This window comes from Lycorma delicatula, chromosome 1, assembly GCF_047948215.1.
Source record: "Lycorma delicatula isolate Av1 chromosome 1, ASM4794821v1, whole genome shotgun sequence".
NCBI classification, from domain to species: domain Eukaryota; kingdom Metazoa; phylum Arthropoda; class Insecta; order Hemiptera; family Fulgoridae; genus Lycorma; species Lycorma delicatula.
The window spans coordinates 61993986-62021824 of record NC_134455.1 but is presented as its reverse complement, the minus strand read 5'-3'; the positions used below and the strand labels follow the sequence as shown (position 1 = coordinate 62021824).

The 27839-nt window shown below is 29.6% G+C and overlaps 1 protein-coding gene across 1 annotated transcript in view; it reads right to left on the bottom strand.

The window, feature by feature from the left end:
- The window catches only part of LOC142317521 (uncharacterized), a 108904-nt gene that overhangs the window by 56875 nt on the left and 24190 nt on the right, over positions 1-27839 (bottom strand). Inside the window, exon 5 of the mRNA XM_075354081.1 lies at positions 5958-6623. Coding sequence (XP_075210196.1) covers positions 5958-6623 — 666 coding nt within the window. The remainder of the gene's footprint in view (positions 1-5957; positions 6624-27839) is intronic.

Below are 27839 nucleotides of genomic sequence, written 5' to 3'. Positions count from 1 at the left end.
TTGTAAATATTGCAGAGAGCAATGAAAATCTCTTCACTCCATACTTACCCCCTTCTCACAATGTTTATTCTTACAGAGATGTGCCACATTCAAAAGTTAATTCTGCAAATCTCAATAATTATAGTTACAGAAGTAAGTAAGGTGTTGAAAATATGTTTTCTTTTAACTAGTTAACAGTGTTCTAATAACACTGTTAAGGATGAATTAGGTACTTTTTTTAATATTTTTTTTTGTATTTTATTTTATCTAATAGTATTTTTTTTTTAACTGTTTCATAGTCAATTAAATTTAATGTAATAACAATAATAACTGGTGAAGTCAATTTGTAAATGATGTTTTGGAATCACATTTCAAATGAACAGACAGGTACACCTGAGAATATCAAGTTAGCAGTTTAGTTGTGTGCCATTAAGTACATAATTTGTTCTCAATTACAAAAAAAAAAGTTAAACAAGTTACAAGTAAGATACTGTATATTTTAACAAATACACTTAGTAGTGTATCATTATTTTTGGTTTCAATTGGTGATTCTGTTCATGACAAAATCTTAATGAATAATGAATCCATACTGAATAAGTTTAAGATTGAAAACAAGCTAGTACCAGGGTGACAGATTCATCAAATAAACATTAGTTTGCAACAATGAATGAAGCGGATTACCGGTATAAAGGAATTACCTAAAAGCAGCAGTTATCCTTTACCATGTTTGATTGAATTGCAATTGTCACATTACATGGAGGTAGCTGACTACTCCCTCATACTCTTGGTTTGATTTTGTACCTTCAGTGACATTACAACCTGAATTTTACAGTGTATGTTTGTTTATATATAATGGATTTTGACCGTATTGTTTTTGAGATTAGTTGTTAGAAGAAAAACACGTATCTCATAATTAAATAGTAATAATAATGGTTAGATTTGATTTTAGTCCTCAAGAGCATCATATGGAGATGATACTGTAAGCTACATGCAGCTAAAGCGTGATGGTAAAATATATAATCAAATGTAAAATATGCCCAGAACAAAAAGTTTGTGCTAAATTGTTTACAGTTTGTTAAACATGTTTACAGTTAAATAAACAATTTTTTGGAGTTTTAATGGTAGTACTTTCATATTGAGACACTACACAGTACTTGTAAAACTTGGAATTCATTTCAGACTTAGCAATTTTCAAAACACTCCACTAAACACCTGATCGTTTTATAAGGTGTGACATTATACAAGAGGCCATGATAGTTTGGAGCGTTTTAGTGGGAAAATTTTAATTGGTTTATAGAAATGCAAAATACATAGTGTAAATGATCGTTTATGTGTTATAAAGTTTATATTTTAACAAAATAGACCATGAGGCATAAAATAAACCTGTTTCTCAACAGTCAACTAGCCTATAAGAACGATTTGAATAAATTATAACGATTGTTGGATATAATTACATCTAGTTATACGTACATGTAGTATTATTTCTACTGAATTAATGTCAAATGGTATTATTAAGTACTTTATAGTACCTTCGCATATTTCTACACATCTATCTAGATTGGCAAAATTGGAGCACAGTTTTGAAAATTGGAATATTTTTTACCAAGAAATATGGCTTACTCATGTAAAATTGAAGCAGATTATGTAAACTCTTGCTGTAGAGTTGAAGCTCTATTTCTCATTAGTTATCTATTTCTAGATTTAATTTTTATTTAAAATATAATTTTATTATTTCACTGTAAAATATTTTGGGGAATTTCAATGAAAAAAGTATATATTAGTTTTTTTAATCATTAAATGTTAAGTAATCAGCTGCTGCTGGCAAAATTTTGTTTGAAATCATAAAAAAAATGATTTAAAACAATAATATAACTAGAAATATTAATAGAAATGAACGTTTTTGATTACATCTTATATATTTTTTGGAAACAGTAATATTCAGTGCTAATATTTTTGACAATGATAAAAGAGACCACAAGTTGTCATTAAGTGCCACTATTGGAAACTTGGCAGATTGTTTCAACAAAATGGATAGGCATGTACAAATGTAAATAGCAATAAAAAGTCTATTAAATAGATATTATTAAGTTAATGAATGTTTAACTTTAATAATTATGATTTTTGAAGAAGGTATATTAGCAGCCAAGTATGTCACTCCCATTTAATGAATTTATATTTTGTATTCCCTTCTTAATATACAATTATAGGAGATGGATCAGAGAAACAAGATAGGATCTGAAGAAAATTGGCCTTACACCACAGACAGAAAAAATTAAACGAAAAAAATCAAGGACAAACACATGTACTTCACAAACATTTTCAACACTAGAAAGGGCACATAGATCAGAATGTATGAAAAAGTACTGTTCACAAGCCATGAAAGTCCCTTCAAAGAGACTTGGGTGATAAACTGACTTAAGTGATCCTATGCGGTCATAAAAGATAAAAATATATATATATATATATAATTATAAAAGCTATGTAACTGAAAAAATCCTATTAAAATAACCTTCGATTTGTGTGTATCTCTGTTCACAAATTAAAAAAAGGAACTTACTCTTCAAAATCCAACCATGTGATACAAAATTACAAATCACAGAAATTGTTTTGCCATTGATCTAATGATAGATAGATGATAGATAGGTTTGAACTTATGATAGAAATAATATTGCAACACAAGAGAAAATAGCAAATTATACATTAAACAGAAAAGACTGGAATTATTTCTTCCAAAATTAACCCCAGTTAATAGCGGCAAAATTTATCCTATTGAAATAGCTAATAAAATAAGATTTTTTTTATGTACATGTAGTAGGTAAAAATAATCCCAATGATAGAGAATTTAAAAATTGGAAAGGTCAGAAATAATTTTTTTTTTAATAATTATCAATAACATTCTTTGTATTTTACATCACTAACAGAAGCACAAATAGTAGAGTGAAATACAGTGATAAATTCAAAATGGTCACCATTGGAAACTCCGAAACTATAAACTTATGAGAAACTTTAAATGGGGAACCTTCTCTAGATTTTCCCCTACATTAAAAATAGAGTATTACTAATTTTGACTCTTTCCTATGTGGTGGCCAAGTTTATTATTTCAAGTGGACACCTCATGTTTAATTACATTTTTTGGTAGAAAACAGTATTTTCAGATATTTTTATTCTTGGTTATTTTTCTTACTTTTATATGGATTTGAATACTACTCATGTGATCATGGACACTGGTATTCTTTGGTGGTTGAGTTTCAATTAACCACACATTTCAAGAATGGTCGACCTGAGCCTGTACAAAATTACACTTCATTTACAATCATACACATATCATCTTCTGAAGTAATACCTTATGGTGTTTCAGAGGCTAAACAGAAAAAGACAGAGAGGATATTTTTCTCTAAAATATTTTACAACTAATAAAAATTTAAAAAAGTATTTTGATATTTATGAAACAATACAGTTTTGAGAGCAAAAATTGCCAGGGTTAAAATTAATTATGTTACACTGGTCCAGTCAGGATAAATTTGTACATTCATTTTTAAGTGATAACTGAACTCAAGAGTTTGCTGGTTACTGTTAAGTTCATTTTCAACTTAAAGAAATAATATACAGCAAGAATATCATCAATTTTTAAATAAGATTTCAGGCCACATAACCTTTGCTTTGGTATTTTAGTGGTCACACAGCAGTGGACATTGTTGTCTTCTTCATATACTGCTGAACAGCAAGAACATCCTGTTGAGGAAGAAGAAAATGTAATTCAGCACACTGAACATAACCAAAGCATCAGTACCAGAATTTCTTACTGCACTGATTTAACACATGAGATATGACAATCACTTCAAAATAATCTCCATTCCTGTAAATCTAGAGATTTACTTACTTCCTAGAGATTTCAACTTTTGACACTGAATTTTGGACCAAAATGTGAAAAACTTAGATTCAATTTGTTTACTGATGAAGCCACATTTACACAAAGTGGAATTTTTAATTCAAAAACAGTCATAAAAATCAATAAGGCACTGCTGAATCTGGATACAAACACAGGTTTCACAGAAATGTTTTAAGTGGTATCAAGCCAACAAAATATTGGGACGATTTATTTTCAATCACAATGTTTTGGGTGCTTCATACTTAAACTTTTTGCAGAATAATTGGTAGATGTTCCTCTGGTAACAAGAAAGCAGATAACTTTCCAGCATGATAGGGTAACTCCTTTTGTTTCATTTAATACAGAGTTAAAATCAGACCCATTTTGATGTTTTGGTTTTTTAAAACTTCAAAATTCTTACTTTTGTATTTATTTTCTGTGGAGTTTATTCACACCATTTCACTCAGAATCAAATTCTCAATAAATTTTGTCTAAAACCTTAATGTGTTTATTATCAATTTAAAAAGTTATTTTACACCAAACATAAAATAGCTTTTTTAGCTCCTTTGTACACGTATATCCCCAGATTTCTCTAACTACTGCTATTTCTCTTTTCGATCTCTAAAAATAGAGTTCTGGAAACTATTTTTTAAAAAGTTTTTTAAGTCAGATTTTATTTAAAACCACTATATTTATTCCTTAATTTGACTCCCAAGAATTAATTAGTCTGGTCAATTTTACCGAAGATACAGAGATCAGGCTAAAATCTTTCAACAGCCAATACTCGCTAAGAAAGTGTTTTCAAACTTATGTTTATATGATCTTTTCTTTTTCATTTTAACCAGTAGATGTCCTGAAAAACTGTTACATTCTTTCTGAATTCACTGAATGAGTTTGTGTATTCACTGTATATTGTATTCACTTTGTATATTATATTGTATTCTTTGTACAATATTGTATTGTATTCACTTTGTATATTTATTGAATAAGGAGAATAAGGAGTTTGTATATTCTATTGTAGCTACAGTGCTTAGTAAATAAAATTATCATTCAAAAATGACTAAATGTGCAGTAAATTTTGATGAAAAATTTTCTGTCACTTCAAAGAGAAAAGTGATTATTTCTTCTTGTGTGAATAAAAATATTTCTTGCCCTTAGTAAAATTACAAAACCATCCAATTTAACAATTATTAACCTGCTAAAAAAGGAAATTAAATCCAGGAAGAATATGTGACATTCAGGTTGGAAAATATAAAATCAATTCAAATTACTAATAATACTTAACATCCTTTATTTTTTGAGTCTAAATTATATTGTACTCGCCAAGGAATTTAAAAATATGATCTTAAGTAGATATTTTAGAAGAATGCCCTTTTGCAGGATTTACAAGACAATAGAGACAAATGACTTTAGAAAAATGATTATTTATTCAACGAAAATAACTACTTTTCATCATAACTCTCAGGTATATTTAGGCACTTGTTGAATCTTTCGGTAAATTTTCTTATTTTAGTAGTAAAGAATTGTTCACCATGGTGTCTGGGCCATTCTTGCTTGCTTATTGTTGTCAAACTTGGTGCCACGAAAAACTCTTAGAGAAAAAAATCTTATGGTATGAGATCCAGACTGTAAGGTGTATGTGGCAACACCTCCCAACCCAACTTCTGAATAGTTTTCCAAGTCTATTAGCAATATGGAGGCAGACCTTACAAGAACTGTGCCTTTGGAAGAGAATCAGGGCATTTTCTTCTTATTGTAGTTTTTACTTTTATTTTAGAATAGTTGTGAAAAAATAAGTGAATTTTAGTCGGTTTTATACCTTCATAAAATCACAGTGTAGTACATGTTTCAAGCAGAGCTGATATTTAGAAATAAACAAAAAAAAAAATGAAGATTTTTTTTGAAAAGCTGATAGTTTTACATTTTTCCTGTTATCATTTGTCTCTAATTATTGAATAATCCTTATAATTGATGTGAAACCTTTCTGAACAAACTTTAAAACAAAAAGAGCATTATTGAATTTTTAAAATAAAAAAAAACAAAGTTGTACTTGAAAAAAAAAAGAATTTTGTCGGATGATTTAAAAAAAAATTAAAAGCAACATTTTTTAACTGGAATGAATGGAGAGGTGTCTTTTTAAATTAAAACTAAGATTAAAGCCCTTTTGACAAAATTTACATGTAAATTTTTTCTCACCTGTATGAATGGAAATATGCCTTTTTAAGTTAGACCTATCATTAAACGGCTTCTGACAAAAATTACACACAAATTTTTTCTCATTATTATGGATGGAAAGATGTGTCTTTAAATTGCTATTCTGATAAAATGATTTTTGGCAAAATTTACACGTGAATTTCTTTTCATCAGTATGAATGGAGAGGTGTCTCTTCAAACTATAATTGTGGCTAAAAGACTTCTGACAAACATTACAACTGAATTTTTTCTCACCCATATGAATGGAAATTAAATGTCTCTTTAATGAAGAATTCAGACTAAAAGACATATGACAAAAAATACATGAGATATTTTTCTCACCAGTATGAATAGAAAGATGTCTTTTTAATTTAGAACTATATCTAAAAGACTTTTGACAAAAATTACATAGAAATTTGTTCTCTCCAATATGATTGGTGCCATTCTTTAAACATTTGTGTTTAATGTAATCTGCAATAGTTAAAAATGTATTTAAACACACATCACAATGTTTTCTTTTTTCAAGTTGTTTTTCTGTTGACTGGAATATTCTTTCATCACCAACTTCTTCTAAACCGAGATCCTGAAAACAAAATTAATACAATAATTATATCAATCTTAAAATATAGCCATATCAAATATCAAACTTTTATAATAACTAACTGATGTAGAAGAGAATGATATCATATTAAATCTAAAATTTTCTTGTTTCATTTTTCAGATAGATACAGAATTACATACTTCGACAACTGAAATCTATAACCCTATCTTCTTGAAAGTGAATATTAAATGACTGACTAATAGGGCCAAAAAATATATTTAATTGTAAATTGATTTTCCTTGGAATCTAAGAGATGGCTAATGCCAACGGATTTATTTTTAACTTTTTGGTTGATTAAAGTACACAGAAGCTTTGAAGCTTGTATGTGGATTAAGGAAACTGAATTTTGTCATATATGAAAAATACCATGCCTGACCAGTATTTGAACTCAGGACCTCTGGATGACAGAAAAAGACGCTACCACTCAACCAAGGAGATCAGTGATCATATGAAACTGAAAGCTTAATTAATTTCCTAAAATCTTTTCCTTCTAAGACTGAGATTTTCATAATTATAGCTAGATATTTTCTAATCATTTCAAAACTAATAACTAAAAAAGAAAATATATGGTATTTTTTTGAGCCATATACATAAAATAAAGTGGGGTGTATATCTTAAAATGATTATTTTGAAAAGAATATTTAATTAAATTATTTTACACAACTTATTAGATGTAGCGTAATTTTTCAGAACATTATATATTTTTTCAGTATTATAATTCCCTGTTGATTGGGATGTCGCAACTATTATTAAATTTCAAACATATTACACCTATTTTAAGTAACAGCAAAGTATGCAACAGAATCATGTAGTTATCTGCCCTGAAGTAGGCCTAGGTCTCTTGTACCATGTTCATCTCTCATCTCTACTTTCTGGCAAATTTTTGAGTTCATGATGGTTCCTCATTTCCTTTCAGATAATTTATAATTTTTACTCTTTTCCAGCTTCTCTGTTTTTCAACAATTATTGATCATTTTTTTCCTTTGAAGATAGTACCCAGCTAATTAGCTTTCCTTACCTAACCGTTATGTTAAAGTTTCTCTTCTTATTACTCCTTTCACCATTCTTCATTATCTTCTCTAATCTCCTAGCCCAAATTTCAAATGTCTTTTCTTTAGTGTCCACATTTCACATCCATACATTATATTTGGAGCAAGTGCACTCCAAACATAGCATTTCATACTGTGCTTTTACAAATCTAACTCAATCGTATTACATAACTATTTCCTGCTATTAAACACATCCTTAGTCACTGCTATTCTAGTTTTTATTCCATCTTTACTTTTGGAATATTCTATTAGCATCATTTCTAAATAACTATGCAGTTATATTTATGCATAACTGGAAACGGTATAGTTTCTTCCAACTTTTACATACCTTATCCCCTTTGACTAACTTTCTACAATTTCTTAGATGGTTGCACTCTAACTCAATTTATTCTATTGTTACTGATTTTGCATTTGTTATAGATTAGTTCATACATTACTTTTCTTTCAAATTCTATATCTGAATATTTATCTAGATTCAATATCTTCATCTGTTATAATCTGTCTTCTGTGTAATTCATTATTACATATTCCATAAAGCCTTTTATCTATTTCATACTTCTCCTGTATTTTCTTTAGTATAGCATTATATGATTACCTTTCGTGTAACCGGTTTATTTATTCTTCAATCCTTAATGAAGACTATTCTTTGATCCTCTGTTGTTTTTTATGGCAGCTTTCATATTCACCAAAATTCATTTGTATTTGCTTTTTGCATTTCTTCCCTACAATACTTTAGCTAAATTCTTCCATTCTCCAAATGTCATTTTTTTTCAGTTGAACTCTCTTTGGTATTTTAATTCTTTTCAGTACTACTTTTATTTCTGATGAATTTCTAGATGATTACTAAAACTGGTTCTGGTATTTCATGAGCACTTTTTATATAATTCTTTATCTCCTATTGATTTCCGTGCATAGTTTTATTTCATGGGTTGTAACTAAGTATTTGTTATTTTATTTTCCTTACAGTATTGAACATGCCTTTCTCATGTTTGTCCAGACCATATTTCCCACTACCTTCTATCACAGCAATTAAATGTACCACTATTATCTTACAATTACCTTCTTCCACGATCATTTTTTCTACCTGTTCATATACAATAGTCCAACAAAATTACACTTGAGAAAAAAAAATTGTTACCAGGACTTTTATAAGTGGAAATGATAAAGAGGCTTACAATAAACGTAAAATAAATAAATGCGTGAGTGGAGTAATTTGGGGGGTTAGGGGTTGAAACAAATTTTTCAATATAAAAGTTGTAGATCATGCAAAAATCTACAACTTTTTAACATAACCTCAAAACTTATGAGAAAATTTTTTTAATTTTTTTCATTTTTCATTTCCGCAAAAATAATTTAATTTTGATGAAACACAGAAACCAAAAATCTTTTTGATGTCAACTTTTGCTGGAAATCACAATAATACAATTTTTCAGCCCTCCACCCCATTAAACACTCATGCATTTATTTTTTTTATGTTTATTATAAGCACCTTTACAATTTCTGCTTATAAAAGTCCAGGTAACAATTTTTTTCCCCCTCTAAATGAGTTTTTTCAATCAGTCTACAACTTTATTTCTCTAATTGCATTATCCTCATAATGAATAGTTGGCATGCACAGCTATAATAGAATTGAGTCCTTTGTGTTCATTTCTAACTTGACAGCAATAATTTTATCACTAGAAATCATCATTAACACACACTTTGCTTAGAATGATTCCTAAGCCACTTCTTCCTTTTATTTCTTGAGGAAAAATTCAAATTTATCACTGTTAATCTTACCTTTTCTCTTCCATCTTACTTATACCTCTTCTGTTTATTTCCATCTAATTTTAAATTTTCTTCCATACCTGTTTATAGAAGTATCCTTATATTCCATGTACATATTTTATCTTTTCTTTTCCCCTTTATGAGTTCTAGCAATCATGCTAGAACTTCTCATGTTGTTTCCTTCAAAAAATGAATGGGAAGTTCTTTTATACCTGGAATGATTAACAAATCATGGAGAATCATTACGCAGAAGTATTCTGTCTTCGACCTATACATCAACCATCCCATACAATAGGAAGGCACTGTTTACAACTTCTTTTATAATCTCCATGTTAAAAGCAAATTATTGCTATGTATCTTTTCAATAAAAATGGTGCACTGAAGCCATTTTTAACAAGGAGAGTAAACAGAATAGTATTTTGTGAAATACTTCTTAGTTCCTGACCTCCAACCAATACAACTTTGGAGGTACTACCAGTATTTAAGCACTAGCAGAGATTTCAGGATCAAAAGAGCAAACAAGTCCACCAACACCAAGTTTATGTACTTCCTCAGTGGGGAAAGTATACAACAAACAGTTTTTTAATAAATGGAAAATTCAATTTTTTTAATGTATATCACTTACAATGCTTTCAAGAACAATACCAAAGTTAATGAACTTATGTTTTCTAATGTATAGTGTTGCCACTTTAATATTAATTTTTAGTAACTTTCTGTAATAAATTAGTAATGAAATATGAGCCTTCTGAGTAGGCTAAAAAAATTTAACATATTATGGTGTCAGAATATTGACTTGTGTGTGTGTGTGTATATATATATATATATATTTATCATACCATTGTATAAATGAGGAAACTTACCTAAAAATCATGTATAAAAAAAAATTGGTCACAATGATTGTAGAAAGAACTGTAAAATTAAAGATATCCTTCGCGGGGAAAATCATAGTAAGAACATAAAGTTTCAAGCCTGCTTATCACAATGTGGGCATGACAAAGGTTCTTTTTCAGGTTTATTGTTAACAATAAGTACTCTTATTTATTTTCATAGGAGGGAAATAGTGAAACTACACCTGGGATAACATTATTTTACCAACAAGGTAATTGCAAATCTATGATGAAATTAGCATTGCATTCTTTAAATTGTTGAAAAGCAGATAAAGTTCATAATTTTTAAGTAAAACTTTTCAGTTGTAAACAAAATTCAAATAACTTTCTTATATAAAATGAGATAATAGTCTTTTATCAGAGTTAAACTTTTAAAATTCTCTATCTCTATTAATATTCCAATAGAAGAACACAAAAATCAAGATAGAAGGAAACTATACAAGCTTTTTGCACCTTTTTTTTACATTCAAGTAAATTTTGTGAAAAAAAAGTGCGCAAAATACTTCTGAAGTATAATTTATCAGAAATAAGAAAAGCCTGAACACTTTTTATCATAGAGGCAGAAAATTTACATTAAATATAAATTTTGAAGCTTTAAAAAAGGTAAGCAAACCTTTTGTTCAACAAAACCTTTTACATTTATATTTCTTCAAAAATACCCAATTTCAGTACTTTTACCCTTATTTAACCTCCATTTTTAAGATACAGGGTTGAAGATTCATTAGATCCTCAAAAATAAGTAATTTGTAAAATATTATGAAAAAATTGCAAACCAAAATTCTCTTATATTCAAGGTGATTTCTTATCTGTTTTTACTGTGCTACATGTTTATAATGCTAAGGCTAGAATTTTTAGTATTTAAATATAAACAAACCACTACAATGTATATTATATAATATACTGTACAATATTCATATTGTATGATATATAAATATATATATACATATATTGTATTACATAAATAATACAGTAAAAATATAATGTTACATAATGTACATAATATAGGTAACAATATTTGTTCAAATGTACATGGAATATAAGGATACTTCTATATTCTATATTGTTCATAACAATATACTACCACTACAATGTACATTTTTGTATGTCTCTGAGTACAATGTGTATCTCTCTCTGCACACTGTTTTCTTGTGTTTCTGAAGTTTTTTTCTAATTTTGGGGTTTTAATTTTAACTTGGTTTTTCCTTATCAATATTATGAAAAGTAAAATTCTCAACTTACTGATGTTTAAATGAATGGGATTGCTATATATAGTTAATTTTCTACTAAGATTTATTTAGCACCTAATGTAATGCAGAATACGTTTTTATAGTATACAGAAAAAAAATTTCAACTGCAAAATAATTCTAAATATAAAAATTGCAATAAGTGCATGTAGGTACAAATCTTACCTTCCTAAAACAGTAAAAAATTACAATACTTTAAGTAATAAATTTAGACTGTGACAATTACTGAATTGAATGGTTTAAGGGGCAGTCACCCAGTTTGAGTTCTCATGAGTTCAAATGCTCCTATTGTATCTCAAATGGCCTTGTACAAGAAATGTTTACACAATCTGCAGTCACATGTTTTCAGTGTGAAAATGGATCCTTTTAGCAAAGATATCAGTATTGTATGTGGGTTATTAGTTGATAATCTGATAGAGAAGATAAATTTATGGAAGAGCAGATAGAAGAAAGATCTATAAAAAGTCTGTGTATTGACAAACATAATGATATAGGTAATCAGTTTGTGGTGAGAGCTGAGATCAAAAAATCTGTTATCATTAAATATTTGTTTCATTTAGAGAAAGATATACTCAATTTTTGCTTAAAGTGTAGTGGAAGCCGCCTCAAGAAAGCAAAATGAGTATAAGAAGGCATTATTGCCTAAAATAAAAACTCAAAATAACACTGAGGTACTTGGCATCAGGGGATTCTTAGTCGAGTCTCATGAACCTATAATTTGTTGCATAAAAAAATATGCTTATTCCGGACAAATTGATGCTATCTAAAAGCCTTTTATAGAGTAAGATGATAGTTTGAAAATTATTTATAGAGCACAGGGAAGAAAACAAGCAAATATTCTATATTGCTGTGAGTTGGCTTTGATTCTGGTTTTAACATTTTTAGTAAACTGGAAACCTAGTTGTAGTTCCAAATTTGTATTTTTTCTTTTTCAGTCAGCTGAGCATTTCATCTCCTAAATAAGAAATTATTTTTATTGCCTATTTTTACTTTCATTATTTTATTAATAAAAACAAGCAAATATTCTATATTGCTGTGAGTTGGCTTTGATTCTGGTTTTAACATTTTTAGTAAACTGGAAACCTAGTTGTAGTTCCAAATTTGTATTTTTTCTTTTTCAGTCAGCTGAGCATTTCATCTCCTAAATAAGAAATTATTTTTATTGCCTATTTTTACTTTCATTATTTTATTAATAAAATCAATACTTTTATTTAAAAATAAATAAATATGTAATATAATGCAGAAAGAAAGAAAATGCAAACAAAATTATAAAAATATAACAATAAAGGCTTAATTATAAATTATATTTTAATTTATGAAATTCCAAATTTATGAAAATAATTAGAATGAAAAAATTTTATTAGGTATTGAATAACTGCTTTTTTTCAGGTGAACTTTAATGATATTACTTGATGTATGTTGCAGTGCTACTGGTTTCAATGCTTAAGAACTAATATATTTTCAATATCTACTAAAAGACTTATAAGAGAATTTAGAAATTTATACCCTGGAAAATAAAGAATTTTTCAACATTTTTGGCTGATAATTTTCTCAATTTGTAAAATCTTAGTGGGATGGATTTTTTATGGCATGCTGTTCAGTTGGGCTGTAATGCTCATTTAAACCCCAAAAATTCTCTTTTCCTACTTGCAGCATTATTAAGCGATTTTACATCACTCGTAAAGAAATATTACATTTAAGATAATATCTTAGTATTATGAAGTCTATAAAATAATGAGATTGGTTTGGAAAAACTTTTTATTTACAAGGGAATTATAAATGGACTCTTATCACCTTCGAAATAGTTCCCTCAGGAAGCCATGCAACACTTCAAATGGTTTTCCCACTCTTCATAGCAGTGTTGGAACTCAGAAACTGGAATATCCTTCAGATGGTCAGTTACATTTTTTTTTAATGTTTTCTACTGTTCCAAAATGGTTTCCTTTGAGGCATTTTTTTAAAGACAGGAACAGGAAAAGTCACAGAGACTCAAGTCGGGTGAATAAGGTAGTTGAGGAACTGGAAGAATGTGTTTCTTTGCCAAAAATTAATTAATTGAGAGTGCAGTGTGACAAGGTGCATTGTCATGATGCAGCAGCCAATTGTTTTTGATGGCTGGTCTCATGCAGGCAACTCTTTTCCACAGTCTTTCGAGAATTTCTCAGTAAACATATTGAGTCTGTCCTATAGGCAATAACTCCTTATGGACAATGTCATTAATTTCAATTCGCCCTAGAAGATCGCAGCACACTTCCACCCTGTTCTGTTCAACAGTGAGGTTTTTTGGACAAATTTGCACAAATTTTTTCATGTTTAATTTGTCAAAATTTGATGAACTGTGGTACAGTTCAAATTCAACTGTTCTGCAATCATTCTGGCAGTTAACTGCCAGACGTACCATATCAAGTCTGATCGCTCAACATTGTCGTCACTTTTTGATGTTAATGGTCTTCCAGAGCATGGATCACCTGCAACTATTTCCCAGCCATCTGAAAATGCTTTAAACCACCTAAAAACTTGAGCTCATGACAGAGCGTCATCTCCATATGCCCTTTTCAATTTTGAAAAAGTTTCAGTTGCATTCACACAGAATGCTACTGAAATATTATGCTACTCATAATTAGTATCACTCATTTTTGTAACGCACAACAAAAACTTATTTCACAAAACGTTTTTTAAGTTTCACATGACAATAATTGACTAAAAGTATTAATACCTAATATAAATTAGCTGTTCATATAACCATATGTATATTAGTTTCATTACCTTACTTATAGACCTGGTAAATCTTATGGTAAAACATAAGATAAAATATTATCATTATTGGATAATGTAAACAAAAATAGTAACAACTTTTACTGAACCAATTAAAAGTAATTACTAGAATAAAGACTAAGTGAATAAAATAAAGTTTTAATTTTCAACTTCCTACAGTATTTACTCTATTTTTAAGAGTCAATCATTTATAACGAAACACTTAATAATACTCACATGAATAAGTAAATACTTAAACAAGTTAAATAAATGCCTGGGTTTACTTCTATTATAGCAAATACTGTAAAATTGTCTCTGCTAATTTTCTGGGTAATAAATATGGTAAAAGTAAGATAAATAAAAAAGCTAATGAAAAACTGTGAAAATTTTATTAAACTACCAAAGAAATATTCAACATGTTTAGACATTCATCACTAATCTATGAGAATTATTTTTGTCATTTAAAATTACATCTATTATTCATATTAAATAATGATAATTTACAGTAAATTTATCACTTCTTCACAGTCTTTATCGGATATCCTCTAGTGTCTGTATTTTCATTTCAATTCATTCCCACTCTCAAACAGCATGCAGAATATTGATCCAATGTTGAATCATCTGCATACCTTAATTCAGTAACCAACATTCAGAATCATTTCATCCTTCTCTTTGACAAACCATCATGTACTATCTCTTTCAAACTGGGTAGAAAATAGACAGAGCTGAAGACATTTTCAGAATCTATTGGTTAAGTAATGACATTAATAGCAATATTTTGTCTCAATTTTCTAATGTTGGTCTCCATTTAATTGCAAGAACTAGCTGCATTCTGAATTTTCCACTCTTTACCTCTTCTTCAACTGCATTCTTATTGCTCAGCCAGCTGTCTTTCTTCTTCTGCCTTAAGACACAAGTCATCCATATTGTTCTCAACAGTTAATAATAATGATTTAAATTGGTTTACTGACCCTAATGGCTGACTATTTTGCTGTTTTACCAATTCAGCAGAATGCATTCCACAACATTTTTCATATCTGTAACACTTTACAAGAACGAATTGATATTCTCTTAATTCAATGAATTTACAGTATACCCATTTGAATCATCATTTCTTCAAAGTCCGGCATGTAATATCAGGTGTCCCAAATGAAACTGCACTAATGTTTACATTATTTGAATGTAATTTATTACATTCAAATAATGACAGAAATAAAAATATTATTTTGAAATAAATTTTTATTTACGAGCTTTGCTTAACAAGGCCACCATTTGCCTCCAGGCACACATGAACATGTTTGAAAATATACACACTGAAACAGTAAAGTAATAATTGTATTTATCTTCAGATCATCTAGGGTGAAGATTTGTTCTTTTAAAGAGTTCTTTTCATTACTCCAATTCATAAATATAAATCTGTAAGCGCAAGATCTGGGTATCTCAGTGATCAGATATGCATTGAAATCAGTCTTTTTGGAGATAAAACTCAGCAAATTTAGCAAAATACTGGCAGTGTGCGCCATTGTTGCACGTGCTAATGCATGTACAATACAGCAGCATTTCATCCTTATTTAGTTGGCTAATAAAAAGATAAATGATTTTATTGCAATAATGTCCTGAGTTTACTATATTCTGGAAAAACTTTATGATAATCCACTTAAGCAATATAGCATATCAACTTCAACTTTGTCATCATGTAATGGTTGTTCCAAGGTCACACAAGGATTATTTACAGACCCACATCTGACTGTTACCACAGAGTGATAAATGAAATCACATTTGATCAGAAAAAATGTTACATTGAGAATTTATTCTTTTCCATTTATAGAATCCAAAGTTCACTGACAATATTCAACATATTCAGAAAATCAGTATCTAATTTTACAGGGTATAGTTTTAAATATTTAGTCAATGCTCTGTATATAATAGTATAAAGCACAGTCCCTGTTTTCTACAGCAAAACTTGTTTTTGTACAGTATTATGATGCTGAACATCGATACCTAGAAATTTTGATGAACATTTCCTTCATATATTCCGTGTACTCCCACATAATGAAACACCCAAAAAAAATGCCAGCTTCTGCGTTAAAACCATTGTCACAAACTGGAAACAAAAGAGTAAACAAAAGCTTCAATGATTATAAAAATAAATATTATTCTCAACAATGAAACATGGAAATCAGCTGTTAGTTTCACTGTTGACAATATAAAAAAAACACATTAAATCATAATTTACTCACAAATCCAGATGCTTCTGTTTAGGTGCACATTTACATTTGGAACACCTGGTATTTCTTACAAGCTTTTCTCATCAAATATCACTGTGTTTTATATACAGGTTCTTCAATAATTCAGAGATAAATTGTTTTTAATATATTTTTTTGCACATCATCCTAACCAATATAACTCTTCTGTTACAATCATTCTTTTACTCAATTATATATTTCAAAAAATTACTTTTTCATCATTTGCAAAGACTACACTAAATAATAACATAACTATACTGTGGTCATAATTGTTGTAGGGTACATTCACGTCATGTAAATTACATAGTGCAGTTTTTTTTTTTTTAATTAGCCTTATAGTAACAGCAACTCTGTCTGAGCTTACCTTAAGCAATCCAATCTGGACTATTTATACTGTAATAACTAGTATATACTGTACAGCAAAACAATTTTTAAAAACTAAATTTTTAACAAGTTGTTATAGGTGTTCTCAGTTTAATTGAAAGTGGAAATGTCAGTTTTCTAATTAATATTTCACTATTTTTATTCATTTCACCAATATCAGTAGGTAACATTCAAAATATATTTTGTCATGATAATATCATTTTATAGTAAATGAAAAAACTTGCAACTTAATTGATTTTTTATAATTTTTTCTCAGTATTTATCAAGTAAATTAATTGCACTTCAATAACTGGAAATTTCTTATTTGTGTGTATGAACATGGTAAGTTTATTAAAATACTCATCCTAGTTTCTGAAAAAAAAAAATACTATGCACAAAGTTTAACACAACTTGTGAAGTCATCAATTTTGAGGAATTGGATATTGAGGAGCAATGAACACATATAAATATGGGTTCACCACCTGCTGGAATTACTTATTAAGTTATGCTGCTGTTGGTGGGAAGCAATGCACAAAGCATCAATGTTTTCCTTCTAACAAAAAATATCATAAAAAAATAAGTTTTGCAAAAAGGATATTTAATTACAATCTTTCAAGGAGAAAAATATGTTGTTGAGAATGAATTTTTGGTATTATGACTTCTAAATTTAAGATTAATAAAAAACTTTTCATTTATGATTTCTTTATAAGTGCAAAAGTATTTTTTAAAACATATGTCTTACACAACTAGTAAATTGCAAACTACTTGGTAGAGATCTTGCAAGCAGCAGTGGAAAAAATGGATTCAATCCAACAAAGGAGGTAAATACTTCAATAATTAAACATCAGTTAGATGGCAAATTAGTTAAAATAATAGAGACGGTCATGGACAAAGGCAAAATTTACTACAGAAGCTATAAACTTTAGAAAATCCAGATTCTAGAACAATTATAAAGATTATGTAATATTGTTAGTTACAGCAACAGTAGTAATAATTATTACTACTACTGCATAACTATAAATTATAACTAAATTATAATTACAATATTATTAGACTTACTGTAATTAAATTTGATGTATTCTGCTAAATATACATCCTCAGAAAATCACCTAGAGTTTCAAAGCAAAGAGAGAAATGGAACATAGGCATTATCTACTGCCTTCCAGCAGAAGTCATAAATTCCTTAATTTTCTAAATAATGCATCCCAATTGTTTTTCAGCTTACATTCTGCAATACCAAACCCAGATATATCAATATTTTTGACTATATATTCCAGCATGTTTTTTTGTTTTTATATTCTGGAGTATTATATAAATGTGATGACATATAAATTCATAAACATAACATTTTGACTTTCCATCATTTTCAATCATTCTAGTTCCTTAAATTCACATGCAAATAACAAATAAGTAGGTGAACAAATAATCAATACAACTTATAAAAATAATATCATTACTTTAAAAAAAAATAAAGATCAATGGTATTATAAGCAATTTTCTATTCAAAATGTTGACTAACACAGAAAAATTTCAAGCCCACTTTAATTTTTTAGTCTGTACGTCTAAGAAAAACCAGGCGCCTAAAGTATTCATGTAGATAAGTCACTTTGTGGAGAAAGGACCATACTGAAATATATACTGTTAGAAAATGTATCGTCGCCACATCTCATGATGTCACTCTGTGTTATCCTTCTTTGGAATGTTGACAGAGGATTGCATATACATTCACTGCTCATTACGCTGTCAGTTTCTTACAGGCCTGCATTTAGTTCTATGGGTGTTCAACTTAAACCTTATACACCATGCACGACTTGTTACATTACATATTTTGTTCAGCACACTCAACTTCTATTCGTCATCATAGAGTTATTCTTCAAGTAACAATATATATTATTATACTTATTTAGTTAACATTTACTTTATAATCACTTAGTATTACTTACTGTTCATAATAACACATGTCTACTTTAAAAATCTTTACCATATCATTAGTATTTGTGTAGGAAATATATTACTATCTATTGTTCTTATCAACATTTTTTACAGTAGCTGTTATTACTGATAGTAAAACACATTTTCCATAAAAAGTAGTTTTTATTTTTACATACAAACCTCATGAAAAATGCATTCACAAGATGAAGAAAGAATTCTAAGAATGTTTGAGAGTTTAGAAAAGGAAGACAAGTGGAATGCTGTACTTCAAAATGGATGAAGAAAATGAAATAACCCCTAATGAAGAATAAGATGATGAGAAAGATCATCTGAATGTCAGAGACCACAATACAGATATTGAAGAATCTTCGGAATCCAAAGGCAAAGGAAACTGTGAATTAAATCGACCAGATGATGGACCTTATTACCTCGGTCAGGACAATACCAAATGGAATATGCATATAAATATTGCTGCTACACAGGAGCATACCCAACGACGGAATATTGTAATCCATATGCCAGTAGTATGTAGAGGTGTACATGCAAGCAAAAACGCTTTTGAACACGTGGATACACTTTTTTCCTGATGAAATAGTCGCCACTGTAGAGTTCACCAATATTTGGATTGAAAATGCAAGTGAATTTGGTTGAAACATAACAGACAATTGGTACACATCTGTGCCCCTTGCACTCAGCCTTTTAAAAACCATAATTTGACATTAGTAGGTACTATTAGAAGAAGCTGAGAGAGATACCTACTCTATCTGTGGAAACGAAGAATAAACCTGTAAGGAGCAGCATTTTTTGGATTCAGAGGATACCTTTTACTGTCTTATGTTCCAAAGAAAAACAAAGTTGTTCTCATTTTATTTACAATGCATTGCATGGATGATATATTGATGTTGGATCTAGGGAAACTAATATTTTATGAGATTTTGTAATCTCATAAAAGATGGGGTTGATGTTGTTGACAAAATGAAAGGTAGCTATTCAGTTTCACGGAAGAGCAACAGATGTGAATTTGATGCTGTTTTTCTCCATGCTCAACATCAGGGGAACAAACAGTTCATAATTCTAAAGAATAAAATTGCCAAAACAAATAGCCGGCAATTTTTAAAAACACCTTAAAGGAATTGTGCAGAGAATTTCTAGAGAATCATATAGAAATACCGAACATTCTTCTGGGAATTCAATTGAGACTTCAAGATGTTCTTGGAAATAAACCTTAATTAGTAAATCAAACAGCTGAAAATGGTGCTTGAAGTAATAGTACTGGAAGATGTGCTTTCTGTAGCAGTTAAAAGGGCAGAAAAACTAAAACTACCCTTTCATTGTGCTGCTTACATCTGCCGGGAACACACAGTATTTTCATGTACTGGATGTGCTAAAAATGAAAATCCCGAGGTAGATGATGAATAGGACAAATCAGTTTTTTTCTAATTTATATTATTCAGATTATTTCTAATTATGTAATAACAGATTATTTCTAATTTCTTCTGTAATAACTGCAATAATTCTTTGTAATATATTGTTTTTTTTAATTTTAATATACTGTAATAATATATGTTGTAATACGTTTTTGAAATATTTGATTATTTGTATAATTAAAGAAATAAGTATCTATATTTGTAGTAAAGAAAACATAAATAAGTAAACAATATTACAAAGAAAAATTGCAACTATTATCAATTTATAACACTGTTTATGATGTTCGATCCTTTCCACTGTATGTGACACTTTATGTGATGCTTATTGGTGCAACTTTGGCCGGGTTAAAGTTTAATAGCTTTAAAAAATTATCTACATTTGCTTGTGCTGTATGCACAGTTTTTTGAAAATAAAATCTTTCACTCAACAGAATTACAATATATTTTGATAGAATATTCTTCAGACCCTCAACTATAATACAGATTTAATTAAAATTTGTGTAGAAAAGCCATGAAAATTATAATAAATTGACAACAAACGGTGTTATACATAAAATTTTATTTTCAATAAAAATAAAGAACACAACAAAACAAGCATAATCACTGCATTAGTATCCAAATTCCTAGTAAATAATTATCCTAATTACTAGTATACGACAAATCTGAGGATTGCTTAAATCAGAGCAGGATTTGGAGAACTGATTGATTGAATCAATAGAAAACTGATAACAAATTTTAGGATTTGGGAAACCACAAATAATTTTATTTTCTGCATTCAGCCTTAAAATTCTTTCTTTAACTTTCATATATAACAGCAGATTTTCAGACAGATAGAAGAAATAAATTACAGACAAAAGATACGTTAGAATTCAATACTTGGAAATTGAAAATATTAAAGTTCATTTAAATTCCTACGATTACATCTGAGGATTTGAATGGAGATATAAATAAAATTTAGCAGGACTGTTGGTGTTCAGAAAAAAGATAGTAATTCAGCTTAGTTATTCAGATTACAAAAATCAATCCATGCATAGACAGATTTTGGAGGCAGAATAAGTCTGTACATGCCAGTGTAGATTTAAAAATTGCACTAAAATAGTTGAACGTAGTTAAAATAGTTGAACATATAAAAGCAAATGTGGCAGAATTCTGTCTATCTATTTACAAACTGATGTTAAATGAAAGAACATATTCTATTAGATAACGACATGAAGATTGAAAAGCAATTAATTATATCGTCTAATTTACTGTTGATAACATAAATGAAAACTTAAAAGTCACTCAAAGTATATTATCTAGTTTGAGGGAGTTTGACTTTCATGGAAACTTTTATACATCTAATTTGTGTAGGGCATGTTTGTTCATCAACTGATAGTTGTTCGCTGATGAATATGGATAACAGTTTGCCATTCAATGGACTAATACTGTCTATAGTCTATAATTTTGCATAAATTATCTTTTTCATTTTCTGCTTCACTCTAATTTTAATCTTTTAAATTAAAATAAGAAAAAAAAAAAAAAAAATATATATATATATATATAGAGAGAGAGAGATAGGTTATGTTTACCATTTCAATCAGATATAAAATTTATTATTCTGCTGCAATTATAATCAGAAGCATAATGAAACTATTGTTTTCTTGTACGATACTCAGAATATGTAACATAAATAATTTAAATTAAACGTATTACTTCCCTAACCCAACCATTATGTTCAAATTTTCCTGATTTATTATTGTATTTTCATTGTATATTTTCTTCTAAGAATAAGAAATTTAAATTTGTTTATTTCTAATATTTACATTTTCTATTCTTTAAAATGTATGGTTATTATCCTTAACACAACTGTTGCGGAGGTCACTGGTGACCAAATCTGTGTTATTGCATTAGGCCACGTAGATCACCCACGACTGGCAAAATAGACCTTTCTTTTCTTTCTTTTTCCTCCGGTAACTACCGTTCAGATAATACTTCAGAGGATGATATGTATGAATGTGAATGAAGTGTAGTCTTGTACATTCTCAATTCGACCATACCTGAGATGTGTGGTTAATTGAAATCCAACCACCAAAGAACACCAGTATCCACGATCTAGTATTCAAGTCCGTGTAAAAATAGCTGGCTTTACTAGGAATTGAACGCTGGAACTCTCGACTTCTAAATCAGCTGATTTGGGAAGACGCGTTCATCACTAGACCAACCCGGTGGGTTTTTGGCAAATTAGACCTAACTTTAAGTTACCACACTATGACGTCGGGGACATATATTTCATATTTTAGTATTTGCGGTGACCTGCATGGCCTATCAGTATAATATACAACTTGTTTTTAAAAAATAACCTATGCGATTACTGAGAGGTCCATAATTTGCGAGGTAAAAATGAAGTAAAATGATACTTAATAAAACATAAAAATACCTTTTATTTTTTTAACTCTTTGTACATGCATTTTTATAAAAATGAAATACATAAAATCTAAATGATTTTTAAACAATACATAAATAAAATATATGAAGTAATATTTTTTTTAATATAACGAATAATATGAGTCAAAAGTTAAGTTAGAAAAAAAATTAAATGTACAAGAAAATCAGTAGTGATGTTCTTTATTGAAACGCAGCAAACAATAATGAGGCTAAAAGGGATTTTCAGCGCAAAATATTAGGACTGTTTTGTTTTTAGTTTTTAGCATATTTCCTGTCATGTGTCATCACATTCGTCTTATACCTTGGTACCACTTTTTTGCCTTCCTAACTTACCCTCTATGCATTTTAGTTCATGTTTCAATCATCTAGGTCTCAAAGTCAAAACATTTTTCTGATGATTAGTTTCATCAGAGATAATGAATTATTGCTTTCCTGAACTGAACACTACAGGCAATTTTTTCTAGCCTTAGATTGGGAAGAATCACTGAATTTATGATAGCAGTGTTTAATAGCAATTCAATGCCTAAATTTCTAAACCATTGGACAGTTTTTCTCAGTGGTAATGAATAGGTGCTTCATAGCAGAATTTGTTCAGTTGTAATCTCATACAATTTTCAGTTTGTATTTTTCTTGTCCTCTTTTACTAGCAGTCTTCACAAATTTTACACAATGTTTTGTTGATAACAAAATGTCTTGTTTGTCCTTCCACTTAATAACTGTTATGCCATTTTTGTTTTCTTTAGCCTTGTATTCTCCAGTTTTGAATTTTGCCTGTTACTTCTTCCAGTAAATTTTTCCTATTTTTTCTAAGTGTTTCATTTTTCACTAATTTTCCTGCTAAATCAAAACTTGTGGTACCAGTTGTTGCTATACAATGCTCTATGGAATTACATTCTGTTGGTAACCCTTAGGTTTTGACAGTTTTGATTATGGTGGTGAAGTTTCACCTAATGTGGTGGCTGCTTTTGATGAAATTTCATCTTCACTTTTACTATCGGATAGAATGCAGCAGTGTTTTAGTACGAAGTATAATGCACATAAATAGGAGGTCATAGGATGGCTTTACATCAATAGATCAGTTGTTCAGCCTTGAACATACCACTTGCCAGACTATGTGAACCGTCGACATGGTATACTGTAGTAAAATCATTAACTTGGCACCATGGCAGACATCAGTGACCGATAAGCATTTTTTTTGTTGTATTAAGCATAATATGACAAAAACTCAAATTTAAGCATATCAAAATATTTATTTTTTCATATCAAAACTGAAATCATAAATGGCCTGTTAAGCAAATATAACAAAATTCACATCAGCAGTTAAAATGTTAATGCGATCAGCTTATTAAGATTTCTATTTGTTATATTTGTATACTTGTACAAATGTTCTGAACTATGTCATTTCTACAGATTTTTTTTTACTAATTTGTACTCCGCATTCTATTTAAAAAAAATTCCTGCTTTGATACAAATGTTATAACTAGAAATTGTATTAATTTAATTGTTAAAAAAATAAAGTAGTAAGTGGAAAAATTGATTTATATAAATAATGTTTTGTTGCTATTATACAATTTGCTACTGTTTCTTGACAGTATAATAATTTAGGATCTCTTAAAATCTAAAACATTAAAAAATTTTCAGAAATATTTCTAAGTAATCTAATAAATGAATTTCAAATACATCAAGTCAAAAGCTATGAACGTTTGTAGAGAATTACTATAGAGTACTAATAGTAAAAACTTTTGTTCATCAAATCAACTGCTTTCAACAATTCTATTATGCTTTTTCATGTTTCTATATAAATCTGTTCCTTCAGCAAATGTATCTTTCTTTTTTTTCCAGAGGAAATTTTTTCTTCAGAGGATGAAATATATGAGTGTAAATGAAGTGTAGTCTTGTACATTCTCAGTTCGACCATTCATGAGATGTGTGGTTAATTGAAACCCAACCACCACAGAACATCGGTATCCACGATCTAGTATTCAAATCCATGTAAAAATATCTGTCTTTACTAGGACTTGAACGCTGTAACTCTCGACTTCCAAATCAGCTGATTTGGGAAGACGCGTTAACCACTAGACCAACCCGGTGGGTTTCAGCAAATGTATCTGGAATATTATATCTCAATAGATATTTGACGAATGGGAACATAGTATCAATCTCTAATATTGATGGAAGCAGTTCACGTTTCCTGGTTCAATTTAAATTCTGTAAAGTCTAAATTTTTATTCTTTCACGAAACACTTTTTTTTTAGCTAAATAGTTTTTATTCTTGAATTGGGTTTTATTTTATATTTTATTATAATTATTAATTAATAATAATAATAATAATAATAATAATAATATATATATATATATATATATATATATATACATATTAACTATTAATATTTATTTGTGAATTTTTGGTTGTGTAGGTAGCCTTTACGGTTATCTAGGCTACTTGTGTAAGTAGTAGTTTATTTGGACTTTTTGTGACTGGGACTGACTTGGATTGTTTAATACTAATTTATATTTAAGTTATAAATATTTAGTTCAATTTAAATTGTTTAATTTTTTTATTTTTGCTTGATATTTTGGTATTTATTAAAAGTTGTTTACTGGCAACTACTTGGCAACCATTTTATTTACATTGTTACTTATTGGTTATTGTCTTTGTTTACTTGTGTTTCTATTGGTAGTTATTTGTTAAGGTGTTTTGCCATTGAGTGTTGTTTATTTACATCAATGTGGGTTTTATATTTAAGATACAGTTTTTGTGGGGTTTGTGATTTAAGAAATGTCTGAAAGTGAAGGAAAAAGGGGAAGTCCAAGCGGGCTAAACCTGGAGAAGAGATTAAGGAAATGATTGAGGTTATGCTTGACGACTCTTCATCCTCTTCTGGGGGATGAGGAGTCACGAGCAAGTGCTTCTGGTTCTTCACGAGCTGGAAAGAATAAAGATCAATTAATGATTGAGGAGTTTTCTAAAGGTAATGGGAAGGCTGGAGGTTCAGCCCATTGGGCATTTGAAGAGAAGTAAAACATCTTAATTCAATTTTTGGAAAACCCAAGAAGTACTAAGGCTAATGTGTGGGGTAAGATTATTCCTAAGATAAGGAACTCCAAATCAGCTGATTTGGTAGTCGAGAGTTCCAGCGTTCAAGTCCTAGTAAAGTCAGTTATTTTTACACGAATCTGAATAATAGATCATGGATAACAGTGTTGTTTGGTGGTTGGGTTTCAATTAACCACACATCTCAGGAATAGTCGAACTGAGACTGTACAAGACTACACTTCATTTACACTCATACATATCATCCTCTGAAGTATTATCTGTAAGGTAATTACCGGAGGCTAAACAGGAAAAAGAAAGAAAGATAAGGGAACTCAAACCCATTGTCGAGGCTTTGGCTCAAGGCTATGAAAAATTGGCTATTAAGCCCTAAGTGAGAGAGGTTGTGCGGGACATAGTTTATGCACCTCTCATGGTTCAATAGCAGGGGTTGCCTCAGTTTAAACCGTATGCAGAGGTGCTGAAAGAGAGGCAGGGGGCTTAGTCTGTCCCGTAAGCAGCCAGAGGTTGTTCATCAACCTAAAGGGAGGGGCAACTATTAAAACTACAAGATGTGGCTATTAAATAACAAGACTAATGCTGCTACAGAACTGCACATGCGCCAAATTCATATAACCTGCTGTATAGAGTGAAGCCTTCTCTTTCAACTGTTGCCACTCCAGTTTCTGTAGACATATTAGTTTGACCATGGCCTTTGGATAACATTTGTTTTTTTTTTGTTTTTCTGAAAAAATGATAAGAGTTTTATTACAGCAAAAAACTGTTGTGAAATTTCATATGAAACATGGAAAAACTGCTATTGAAACTTATCAATGATTAAAAAAATATATATGGCAATGAATGTTTATGATGTGCATGGGTTTTTGGGTGGTTTAAGTGTTTCCAAGATGGCTGAGAAAATGTTGAAGATGATGTTTGCCTGGGTCACCCTTCCACAACAAAAACTGATAAAAAATATTGAAAAAATTGGTAATATGATCCAATCTGATCGTTGGTTAACTGTTCATGCAATTACTAAAACTGTAGGAACTAACAAAGAATGTGTACGGCAAATTTTACATAACAATTTTAACATGCAAAAAGTGTGTGTAAGAATGGTGCCTAAAATTCTCACAATTGAACAAAAAGAAGCTCGTGAAAATGTTTGTTCTGACACTTAAAATGCCATTGAAAATAACCCAAACTTCTTGGAAAGAGTGATAAGATGTGATGAATCTTGGTTTTTCACTTATGATCCAGAAACTAAGTGTCAATTCATGCATTGGAAGGCATGAGCAAATCAAAATTTGTGATGATTGTTTTTTTTATATTCATGGGATTGTGTGCCTTCACTGGGTTCCTGAAGATCAAACTATTAATCAACATTATTACCTTTAGGTCATTGCTCAACTCTGTGAAAAAATAAAAAAACGACCCGAATTGTAGAACAAATCATGGGTTCTTCATCAGGACAATGCATTGTCTGTCAAGATGTTTCTAGTCAAGTATAACACCCCAGTGTTAGACATCTGCCTTATTCGCCTGACTGGCACCATGTGACTTTTAGCTGTTCCTCATAGTCAAATCTGCATTAAAAGAAACAAAATTTCAGACAGCTGAAACTGTGAAAGAAAAAGCGGCATGCATCATGAAAGAGCTCACAGAAGAAGAGCACTGTTTTGAACAACAAAAAATTTGCATGGAGTGTTGTAGGAATAGAGGAGGGGTGTATATTGAAGGGGATAATAATTAAACAAAATATTTTACATCATTAGTCTTGTTATTTAATAGCCACACCTCATAAGCCGCTGAGTGTTCAATTCCCTAAAGTTCTGGTCAAGAGAGGCTTGCATCATGGTGGAATAGGGAACTGTCAGGCTTGAAGAGAGCTGTCTGTCATTTACGGAGAGCTTCTCAATGTGAGGGTGATCCAGAATGAAGAGCAGTACTTTTAACTGAATGCAGAGATCTCTCATTACTTTCATAAAGCTGGACTGTAAAAAGGGACTCCTGGCCTTCCTTTGTTCATGAGCACGGAAACAGGGATCCCTGGAGCGTAGTATATAGGGTC